Here is a 12,520-nt window from a genome sequence, read left to right on the forward strand (position 1 = left end):
ATTTTCTTTGATATTCTTTTATGTCCACTTTACTTGAATACTATAAGAGAATTATCTATGAACCATTGCAAGGACTTCGGACACTATCATATGCTTCTAGCCTACATTTTAAAGGCAAATTTCTCATTAAGTATTTAAACAATACCCAAATAGTTTCGAGTCAATGATAAATCAATGTATTAGTTAATTTATTACAGCAGAAACTGATTTGTACCTGTTCCTATCAAAATGTTTTTCTTATTTTATCTGGGCCGAGGTATATTTTCTTGAAAAAATAAAATGTTTAATTTCCGTAAAAATATAATGTCATCACTTTACGGGAGTTTTAAATATATGAATTCCAGCCGAACAAGGAGACAAAATCTGTTTATTTAAGGAAAAAATAACATTTTAAGATTAAAATCCTATAAATAAATAAAAAAGAGAACGATATTTTTGTAAACAACCTGTACTTGATTTATCTATACACTGTTCGTAATGTAAAGTTTTTGATGCATTACATGTGTGAATTGGTATACATGTATAAGTGACCGGTCAGTTTTATTACAGTGGTTCAGGTAGTTATTTAAGTACATGTACATGTCTGTATAGCTCTGTTATAAGTGATGGCAGATATTTGTGTGCTGTATAACCATAATACTAAGAAAGGCAGTAATCTTATCAAGGCCGTAGGGTGGGTTCTTGCTTGGGATAAGTACCAGTGGCACAGATAATATTTGAGCCGCACCATGTGAAAACCAACATAGTGCAATTGCGACCAGCATTGATCCAGACCAGCCTGCGCATCTGCGCAGACTAGTCAGGATCCATGCTGTTCGCTAACGGTTTGTCTAATTCCAATAGGCTTTGAAAGCGAACAGCATGGATCCTGACCAGACTGCGCAGATGCACAGGCTGGTCTGGATCCATGCTGGTCACAAAGCCACTATGTTGTTTTTCACATGGCACGGCTCATTTCGCTTAAACATGTAATAAAAATGTATCCGAAATGACATTTCTTTCTGAGGCTTGCCTAAGGAAGCTGGATCGGAAAAAGTTAAATCGGGATAAGTCTGACAACAACCCATCTATAGATAATGTTGTCTATTCAAGGCTGAAGTTGTGGACAAAACATAAATGTGTCATTTGTAGGGCTAAAGTAGAAGCAGGTCGCTGCATAAAAATTCCACCTGAAACTCAGCTGGACCGATTAGTTCGTTTACGCGTCTAGCCGTATTTGTATATACCATCTGCATGGAAAGCGACTTGACACATCACTTTCGTGGCATCACACTGAATGTGAAACCGTCACTGATATGACCTGCCAAGAAGCTACTGTTCTTGACCTATGCATCACAGGCATATCAATGCCAAGCGTTATTTTTGTTGGATAGACTATAGTCAGGATCAGATTAACTGCTGTGCACATATTGCCTCCTTTTTGTTGTGTTCAGGCCTAGTCCGCCACTAAGAACAATCTTCAATTCAGTTTTCACAGAAGGAAGAACATGAAGTAATGAATGTGTGCGACATTTAGCATGTGTCTAAAAGAAATAAATACAATGTATAAATGCACAGAAGAAGATGAAGAAATAAAGAAATGAAAAATATATAAAAAATACAAAAAATAATAAAAACAAAATGGAAAACAAATTATATCTTTATTGCTAGTGGCGTGCGCGTTGCGAGGAGGACATGCAGAAGATTACCTGGTGTGTTGCTAGTATTTTACAGCACAAATTTGCCAATGTACTGCAGCAAACAACCAGGATAAGCCGATGAAAATTTAACTCAATGAATAATAATGAATTCACACAGTATTTGCCTCTCTCACTACTATACATGTATAACAAGCCTAAATGTGCCCTTTCAAACATTTGTATAGTATTTGAGTTACAAACAGATGTAAAAATATGCGACTATCAAATTATTAAAAATGAATATAAAAAGTATTGGTTACTTTACATTTGGGAACACCCTGTAGTTATATTTTTTGTTTAAAAGTACTGCTCCACCCCTTGCATCAACACAATAGTCACAGAAAATGTGTATAATTAATATCTATATATGCTGGCCAAATATGGTTTTGATGCATCGGGGGGAACAATGTTGTTTAAAGCAAAATAGCTTTTATATGTATATAACAGGGTACGTAATTCCATTTAGAGCAAAAATTACCATTTTATGAAACAAATATTGAAAAATTTGACTTTAAGAAATTATCTCAAATATGTATTTTGATGGAATATGTAATTAAATACTTATTTCTCAGTGGTTTATTTTTCACTCTTGGAGTAGGCAAATTCATATAGAAAGTGTCCGAAGTCCTTTTTTTTATAATTATAAGGTTAGTACATTATCCAAAACCGTATCTCTTGCATGTAATTTGTCCGAATTAGTTTTTAAAATTGGCATTTCCTTGTTTAAGATTTGTGTTTAGTCCCACGTTTTAAATATTTCAATTCTATAAGAGTTATAACTTTAACGCTTTGTACAATTGTTAATCATCCTTCGGCAAGTACATAGGCAAAGACCTTTAACTCTGACTTGCATGTTGTCAGAATTATAGCTCGTAATGTACTTCAAAAATTGGAATTGCTTGTTTTCCAAGTTTTCTTTACTACTGTAAGAGTTGTTGCTTTGAAACTTTGCACACGCTCATAGTATCGTTAGATTAGTTAGTGTGTTAAGAACCACAACTCACTCTTGTATGTTATCAGAATTATTGCCATTTTTATCTTATATTTTCTATTTTCTTTTTTGTCTTACCGTTTTTGTTTATGATCACTTTCTTCAATAAGATGGCTTTGAAACTTTAAACATATTTTTCATCATTCAATATGTGAGAAACTGACTGCCAAGAAGCAAAGCTCTTTCCTTTCATATTGCCTTATGCCAAGCACGTATGGACGACTGGTACCGTGCATTTACAAGTCACAAACATAACTATAACAGATATTGGCTCCAAAAGTCGTTCTCTAACTTGAGCAGTTCTTATCCAATGTTCAATAAACTTGGGGTCAGAATGTTAACATCTCGGGCAAGTTCGATGATCAGCCGGAATATTGCCCATTCGTCTCAAACTATTCTTTTTGTAAATCATGAGATTATTATTAATACCGTTTTGCGTCGGATATGTACGTACCCAACGCATTTTGGTACTACATTGTTGTAACTACCAAATTGCGTTGAGTGTAACGCATTTTGGTAGTGACTTCCAAAACTCGGCCGAATTTTTGTAGTGACTACCAAAATGCGTTGCTACCATTTTGAGGTGCAATGCTTCAACAAGAATTATAAATTGTTTACAAATGGTCGCATCATTTTTAAGCCATGTTTTATTTCCACTGTATCGCATCGCTAGATGTCTAACGATAAGAAAGACCATACTGTAAGATAATATTGTAATTCTACAATGGGATTACCTCCCTTTAATTACATGAAAATTCCAATATTTTATGGTGTTAACAGTACAAAATTTAAAGGGTTTATGAACTTGATTTTTTAGTGTCATGTAGACATTAGATTTACATTCAAGTTTTGAATTATTCTGAAAAATACATGCTCTGGAAACTTTCTTTACAAAATGACTGTTTTATCAAGGTAAGTTCTACGCAAGTCATTTTCTAGGCTGCTGTTCTGAAGAATTAGTTAAGTTTTCAAGTAGTAATTTAGGGTTCAGGCGCCTAAGAGGCCGAGCACGGGAATTTTTGCTCTTTTCGGTAATTACTTTACTGTAATTTCTGTACTTGCGTGAAATGTAACCATGTTTTAAGTCAGCCCTGTTGTAAAGTGAATTGATAGCGAAAATAAAAGTTAAAAAAGGAAAATAGTTGTAATTATAGTTGTAAGCGGAACAAAATGGTAGCAGAGCGAGGTTATGATAATAGGACTTAATACATATAAACAGTAAATTGACTCTAAAGTGTAAAATGGCTGTGGAGCTCAGCGAAGAAGAAAAACAAGTGGTTTTGCAAAGAATTGCGGACTTGAAATTGTTAAAGTCTAAACATAAATCAATATATACAAAGACAAAAAACAAACTTTTACGGTGTTTAGACGTTGATATCGATGAAGAGTTGGACAAAAAAGAAATTTGAAAATATCAGGACTATTTAGATGATGCAAATGAAGTTGCTTTAGGGACTATGCACAAATTGTGTTCATCTTACAGAGAAGTAAATGATTTAGAAAACGAAAGAAAAGTTATGGAAGAGATTAACATAATTGAAAAAGACTATAGTGATACCCATAAAACTGTGTTTAAAAAGTCTACGAAGGCTTCACTGCCAGCTAGTGCTACAACCGAAGGTTTAGGCAAAGATATGTGGCAGCAATTAAAAAGGGTACAAATTCCAGTATTCACAGATGAGAAAAGAAAGTATGAATCTTGGAAGGCGGCATTCAATGCTTGTATTGACAGTGCACCGTCTACTGCTGAATATAAGCTCTTGCAGTTAAGACAATATTTATCTGGTGAGGCATTGAAGTCGATTGAAAATTTAGGGCATTCGGCAGCTAGTTACGAAGCAGCAAAAAAACGTTTAGATAGAAAGTTTGGAGGTAAACGAAGGCAAGTTATGGCATATCTAGAATAATTAGACAAATTTCCGGTAATGAAAGAGGAGAGTGCTAAAACTATCGACAAATTTGCGGACTTGTTAGATATTGTAGTGATTAATTTGATAGAAGCAGAAAAGGAAGAAGATTTGGGAGATGGAGCACTGTATTTGCGACTTCTGAAAAAATTGCCTGAAACAATGCTTACAAGGTATAATCGGTGGATTTATGAATCTAAAGAAGATGAATCCGTTCAAACACAAAGAAAGTGGTTCAATCAGGAGGCTAAATACTATGTTGCTGCTGCCGAAACTGTTCATGGACTTTCTGGAGACAAGTGGAAGCCTTCAAGACCACAAGTAGCTACTCACTTTGTAAATAACAAAAAAGGTCAAGGAAGCCAAAAGGTCTGTAAAGTCTGTTTTGATAATCATGATGTTTGGAACTGTTACATATTCAAACAATTACCGCCATCACAGCGTTGGGAAAAAGTTAAAGATCTGAAGTTGTGTTTTCGTTGTTTAGGAAACGGACATGCTGGTAGTACATGTAATAGAATGAAAGTTTGCGGAATTCAAGGTTGTAAAAAGAACCATAATAGGTTGTTACATAATGAAGAAATGAATTATCAAAATGCGGATAACAGTTTGTCGTTACACAAAGATGAAATGAATCAACAAAATGTACCTACAAATGAAAATGCGACAAGTCATCATGTTCAACATCAGGCTCATGATAACGACAATCGTTTCTCAGTATCAAATCGGATTTCACTTCGCACAGTTCCAGTAATAGTGAAAAATGGAAGTAAACAGTTGACTGTAAATGCACTGTTGGACGATGGCAGTTCAAAATCATACATTAATGCAGATGTAGCTGCAGAATTAGGATTAGACATAGTATCTAATGCACAGTTGATAACGGTAAATGTTATGAATGGTAGAAAAGAAACTTTTGAAACTGCACCTGTGAAATTTCATATTGAAGGCTTGAATGGTCAAGTGAAAATGGGAATGGAGGCTACAACAACAACTTGTGTAACAGGAAATCTCAGAACAGTAGACTGGAATAAACAATCTGGACAGTTTAAACATCTAAATGGTATACAATTTCCAGTGTGTAAGAGAAAAAATACAATAGATTTATTGATTGGGGTAGATTATTCAGATTTACATTACTCGTTACACGAAGTCAGAGGGGAACCCGGTGAACCAACAGCTTGTCTTACTCCCTGAGGCTGGACTTGTGTTGGATCCATTGAAAATTCTGTTGAAAATGAAAGTAGAAATTATCATACATCTTTTTTGGCAAAAAGATGTAAATATCGAAAAATCGATAGAAAAATTCTGGGAAATAGAACACATTTCACAAAAAGGAAGTACCATGTCAGTCGAAAACGAATCCATTGTGAAACAAGTAAAATCTACGATAACATGTAGTGAAGGACATTATCAAGTATCCATTCCATGGAATGACAAAAAGCCGTCTCTGAAAAATAACTATAAAATGGCATTACAGAGATTAAGAAACACAGAAAAGAAAATAGAGAAAGATCCAGTTGTGAAAGAAGCATATGAAACCACACTACAGACCTATCTAAATAAAGGTTATATAACGGAAGTTAACCCGAATGAAAATTTCAATGACAGTGAGTGGTATTTACCACATTTTCGGTAGTTAAACTGGATCGAGAGACAACTAAAGTCCGTATTGTTTTCGATGCAGCAGCAAAAACAGAGGGATTAAGTCTAAATGAGGCGATATATCAGGGACCAAAGATGCAGAATGAATTATTTGATGTATTGTTGAGATTTAGAAGTCAGCCCATAGCAATTATGTGTGATATTGAAGAGGTGTACTTACGTGTAGAAATTAACACTATTGACAGATCATATCACAGGTTTCTTTGGAATTCTTCAGTACCAATTCGGTATGAATTCAAAACACTGGTGTTTGGAGTTAATGCATCACCATTTCTAGCCCAATATGTTTCTAGACATAATGCTGAATTACATAAAGAAGAATATCCACGTGCTGCAGAAACGGTCTTTAGTTCAACATACATGGATGATAGTATGGATTCTGTGTCTACCGTAGAAGAAGGTATTGAATTGTATTATCAGCTATCAGAACTTTGGGCGAAAGCAAACATGTATGCAAGAAAATGGCTGTCAAATTCGGCTGACGTACTAGAAAAATCCCTACTGAGCATAGAGCTTCTAAAGTTGAACTGGACAAAAATGACTTGCCAACTGTAAAAACACTTGGTGTAACATGGTTAGCTAATGAAGATTGTTTTATTTTCAATGTGCAAGAGTCGGATAACTATACAACATTGACAAAGAGAACAATTCTAAGAAAAATAGCGACTATATTTGATCCACATGGTTTTGTTGCACCATATATCGTGCGAGCAAAGATTCTAATGCAGGAATTATGGTTAGCGGGATTAAATTGGGATGAAATTGTTCCAAATGAAATGAATAAAACATTTTTGAGGTGGTTATCTGAATTGAAAGAACTTAAACAAATCAAAATACCAAGATGTATAAGACATGAAAGCTATGTTCAGCTAAAAAGAGTAACATTACATGCATTCGGTGATGCATCAGAAAAAGCTTACGGTTCAGTAGTGTATGCTCGCTGTGAAGATTCTGACAATAACATTTCGGTTAGACTCGTTGCAGCAAAAAGTAGAGTAGCGCTGGTGAAGACGATAAGTATTCCTAGATTAGAGCTTTTGGCAGCTGTTCTGTGCTTGATACTTACATTGTCAATTTGTGCTGCACTGAACATTTGTATTAACAATTGCACATTTTGGACAGATAGTATGAATGTTTTACATTGGATACGAAATAGAAGCACAATTTTCAAACCATTTGTTGCTAATAGAATCGGAGAGATTCAGTATCATTCAAATCCTATACAATGGCGACATGTACAAGGAAAACAAAATCCGGCTGACATTTTAAGTAGAGGATGTTCAATATCTTATTTAGAAACGAACGAATTGTGGTGGAACGCACCTGAATTTCTGAAGAAAAATGAATGCGAATGGCCAAAAAGTAAAGTTGAATTTTCACATGAGAACAGTGAAATAAAAAAGTCAAAAAAAAAAATGCAGTTTGAAGTACAAACAATGCACACACAGAGCGCAGATGTACAAACATACAATAAAGAATGGCGGCTTGATCCGAAACGATATTCCAGTTGGACAAAATTAGTACGGGTATATGCTTGGGTTATGCGTTTCGTGGAAAATTGTAAACGTACAAAAACAGCAAGAATTGAAGGACAACTGGGTGCGAATGAAATACATGATGCAGAGGTAAAATTAATAATAAAAGCTCAAAGGTCTCATTATAAGGAAGAATTTACATGTTTATTTAAGCAAAAAGAACTACCAAAAGATAGCAAATTGATAAAATTGAATCCAAAAATTGACGGTGAAGGAGTAATCAGAAGTGATGGACGCTTAAAATATGCTGAAATGTTATCGTATGGCTGTCGATATCCAGTGATACTACCTCGACATGATTGGATTACTGAACTAATTGTTCGTCACTTTCATGAAGATTCAGGACATAGTGGTACAAACTACACACTTTCCGTGTTATCAACATCTGCAAGGGAGGTAATTCGTGCTGTAGAAAACAAATGTACAAAGTGTAAACTTCGCAAAGCAAGACCAAAAGAACAGATTATGGCGCCACTTCCAAATATCCGTCACAATATGCCATTAAGAGCATTTGTTCATGTAGCAGTAGATTATGCGGGACCATTTGTAACTGTTCAAGGCCGTGGAAAACGTCGAGAAAAAAGATACCTTTGTTTATTCACTTGTTTGAGTACAAGAGCTGTACACTTAGAGATTGCATTTGGAATGGATGTAGATTCTTTTCTTAATGCGTTTTACCGGATGGTTAGTCGTCGGGGATTACCAAAAACTATGTTATCAGACAATGGATCAAATTTTGTTCGTGCTGACAAAGAATTAAAACAGTTATTGCAGTGTCTTGATCAGGATAAAATTATAGAAAACACAGCAAATAAAGGAATACAGTGGCAATTTATTCCACCCTTTGCTCCTCATTGGGGAGGTGTACACGAAATAATGATCAAAAGTGCTAAACGTGCAACATAAGCAATATTACAAAATGCTTCAGTTAATGACAAAGAGCTTATGACGGCATTTGCTGGAGCTGAAGGCTTGATCGATTCAAGACCACTTACATATCAAACTAGTAATCCAGCAGACTGTATACCGCTTACACCAAACCATTTTCTGCATGGACAAATCGGGGGAAAGTTTGCTCCTGAAAGTGTGGATACTACAGAATTCAGTCCTAGAAAGCGATGGCGTAGAATACAGGAGTTAGTTCGACACTTCTGGAATAGATGGTTACATGAGTGGTTACCCAGTCTACGAACATAAAAAAAATGGCATAGAATTAATCCAGACCTGAAAGGTAACGATGTCGTGATTGTTACGTCTAATGATTTACCGCGAGCACAGTGGCCAGTAGGGCGTATTACGCATGTGCATACAAGTCGCGATGGACATGTGCGCGCAGCAAATGTTTTAATGAATGGCAAAGAATTTGTGCGACCAATAACAAAATTGTGCCCATTAGAAATAAATGCTGATGATTAAATAATATTAACGCGTACTAAAGCAGAAAATGTTTACAGTTACTCATAATTCGCGTGTGGAGGGCATAATAATCCCTCATATCAGTGGCTAATTGTAAGTGGAGGGCATAATAATCCCTCAGAAGCAGTAATTTTAAAAATCAGTAAATTAAGATAAAGATTGGGCACAAGGACAAACATTTTTCTTATTTCAGGAATTGTATAATCTGATGAAGAAGATTGTAAAACAAACAAGACTCTAGAAGAAAATATTGTCTCTAGGAGATTGTACATTTTTTATTAGTTATTAACATTTTTTGTGTGAAAATGAACTGTTTAAAGTTTACTATGTCATGAACTTAATTGTTTAATGTTTATTGAGAATGTACATGTATGTAACTATGTAAAACAGTTGTGGGAGAATATAATCTGAAAATCACATATTACAAATATTTTTCATAAGACAAATTAATAGATAGAACATCAGTACATTAGTAAGTACGCAGATTGTCAAGAATTGTTTAATTAACAAAAATACTAGTCATAAACGGTACACATGAATAGCGTAAAAAAAATATAGTGCTCAATATTTTATTCAATAAATTATGTTAACATGACAATTGTTGCTAGAGTAAATTTATGTAAAGTTTTCTAGCGATTAGTATTATAGTAAATAGTTGAAATGTATAGGTTTCAAATTTTAGGTGTTTCGTAATTGTTGGTTATATGTTGAGCATTGTAAGATTTTTTTTTTGAATGCTAGAAGTTTGTATACATGTAACTGAAAGAATAATTATTGGTGTTGACTGGATTGATATTATTGTCCAAAGTCTGAACTGAAACAACCAAATTGTCCTAAGCTTTATTTACTATATAATTTTACAAGAAAAAGAAGCTGAAATGGTTCTACCTGATGATAAAGAGTAAAGTGAAATATTCTAGTTATCAGTGTAAATATGAAGTATATTAAAAGTGTGTAGCTTTAGATATTTTCTTGTAGTTTTGTCAAAATTGTTATTTTTCAAAAATGTTCATTTTTGTATAAAATAATTTTCTGTAGTCAAATGTTATTGATAAGTTAGATTGAATCAAACTTATCAAGGTGGGGGAGTATGTTCTGAAGAATTAGTTAAGTTTTCAAGTAGTAATTTAGGGTTCACGCGCCTAAGAGGCCGAGCACGGGATTTTTGCTCTTTTCGGTAATTACTTTACTGTAATTTCTGTACTTGCGTGAAATATAACCATGTTTTAAGTCAGCCATGTTGTAAAGTGAATTGATAGCGAAAATAAAAGTTAAAAAAGGAAAATAGTTGTAATTATAGTTGTAAGCGGAACAGCTGCTGCTCCTATTTACATACATCAATGTGATAAATGTAGCACGTAAAAATACAGTCTAGAGTCTTCGAGTTTATCATGTTTAATTCAATTAAAAAGAAATTTCTTTTGATGTTTTTGGTGCAAATCGACTTCTGACATCAATCATTTATACAAGAACATCGAAGGTTACTCTGTGCCTCCAGCCTCCGTTGATTTCTGTGATTTTATAATTTTTAAGTTGAGATTATTTGCGGTGCCAGGCGATAACAAGTATCTTTAACTAGTTTATTTTAATGTCTACAACGATTTATTTTCAGCAGCGTATGTGTAGAAAACGGTCTCGTAGAGTGTAATTTACTTTTCTCGTAGAGTTTGAATGGCCTCTGAGGTTCAGTTGAAGCTGCGCACAACAACAATTTTAGCGTGAATATTTAATAGAGATCATACAATAAATTGTTCTCAACAATTCCGTCAGCGTCGATGCCTGTGCCCATGTGAGCATGAGTCGGGTTTCATAACTGTGACGTACATATTACAAAAACCATGTCCCTTTTTCGCATAACAATTATAAGTAAATCTGGTTTCTTACCAACTACTCGATAGAATGCTTTCAAACTCACCATTAGTTCTATATGACATCATTCAGAGCATCGGCTTCTCCATTTTCCTAAAAATTTCGTAGACAACTTAATCTTCATTCTAGGTTTAAGTTTAAAGCGTGTTTTTCTTTTTTAATTACACCCATCTCCATTTGGAACGAAGTTTCATCCTAATCTGCTCTTGACTGCATTTTACACCTTGTTGTCTCCAATTATACGACAATTTCACGATTGTTTATTATCAGTTCATTTACAAAAAGTGAGAACTGACGTATACCAGGTTCCAAAGCAAAATTGGTGTTGGGTTTACATAGTTTCTATTCCAGATTGCTTGGTTAGTATTTCTGGTCCTTTGGAATCATGGGGTCTATTCAATTTGCTTTTATAGAGGAGTTTCGCTAAAACCGCTGCTAGGGGCCTGAGAGATGTTACATTTTTCAGAACCTCAAAGGAGCAGACTCAACCAGAGCAAGTTTGCTAGCTTAGACTTACAAAGCTTGTTGAGAGGAAGTATTCTGTTAAAAAAAGGCTTATTCTTTCTTCATACTGATACAGATATTTTCACAGAAAACCCTATTCTCTCTAGGCTCATCTCAACAAATTTGTAATGATTTCCGATTTTATGGTGACTATTAGCTAGGCAGAATTCTGCCGAGTTCAGACTGCATTTGTCCGGTCGTTAGAGTCAGAGAAAAGAGATGTTGTAAAATGTTTTTTGTCTTTTTTCAGAAAACGCTTTATGGCAGAGATATTTATTTTAAAGGGCTCTAACGACTGATGCCAGTCTATGTATCCAGAGGTTCTTCTTGAAAATTGGTTGCACATTTATATTATTCACAGTGATAGCTTTTTAGGATAAGCAGTTATGCCACCTTTATGGCCTTGTATGCCTCTAAGATACTAAAAGGTAAGGGTTGATTTCTCGGAAGCACAGAGCACCACAAACACAGCCATAGAGACACGTATTTGCAAAGTAGGCTCATAACAAAAAGAAGCAAATCAAACAAGTACATTTTAATTTTATGCAAAATATAGAAAAAGGTTGAGGAAGGGGTAGGGGGTAGAGTTAGGGTGGGGATGTAAAGGGGAAAGTGGAACAAGGATGAATATTAAAAACTTTGAATACCTAAATCTCGCAAAGGACTACATACATAATCATATTCAGTGGCACTGCAAGGTGTTCGTGATGGATGCATCGACAATAGGGATTTTTATGCATTGTTCTATTAAGCGTTTGTGATGGATGCATCGACAATAGGGATTTTATGCATTGTTCTATTAAGCGTTTGTGATGGATGCATCGACAATAGGATTTTTTATGCATTGTTCTATAAAGTGTTTGTAATGTCGACAATAAGGATTTTTATGCATTGTTCTATTAAATGTCTGTGATGGATGCATCAGCAGATAAAGCCTCTGCCTAGACTAGCTCT

General features: G+C 34.7%; 1 protein-coding gene across 1 annotated transcript; it reads left to right on the top strand.

The window, feature by feature from the left end:
* The first annotated feature begins 6,045 nt into the window (after positions 1-6,045).
* On the top strand, positions 6,046-8,683 carry LOC128558105 (uncharacterized). Its single transcript, XM_053546942.1, has 3 exons — positions 6,046-6,187; positions 6,460-6,642; positions 6,855-8,683. Exons 1-3 carry the CDS (start codon positions 6,046-6,048, stop codon positions 8,681-8,683), a joined length of 2,154 nt encoding a protein of 717 aa, XP_053402917.1.
* Positions 8,684-12,520: the final 3,837 nt, after the last annotated feature.

The sequence above is a fragment of the Mercenaria mercenaria genome, chromosome 6 (assembly GCF_021730395.1).
Source record: "Mercenaria mercenaria strain notata chromosome 6, MADL_Memer_1, whole genome shotgun sequence".
Classification (NCBI taxonomy): Eukaryota; Metazoa; Mollusca; class Bivalvia; order Venerida; family Veneridae; genus Mercenaria; species Mercenaria mercenaria.

What these genes read in the sequence shown, in the direction of transcription:
- LOC128558105 (XM_053546942.1), top strand. Translation starts at nt 6,046, where the DNA reads ATGGCATTACAGAGATTAAGAAACACAGAAAAGAAAATAGAGAAAGAT. An exon ending in GAATGAAAATTTCAATGACA is followed by an intron (nt 6,188 to 6,459) that starts GTGAGTGGTATT and finishes GGAATTCTTCAG; the next exon opens with TACCAATTCGGTATGAATTC. An exon ending in TGTGTCTACCGTAGAAGAAG is followed by an intron (nt 6,643 to 6,854) that starts GTATTGAATTGT and finishes TCAATGTGCAAG; the next exon opens with AGTCGGATAACTATACAACA.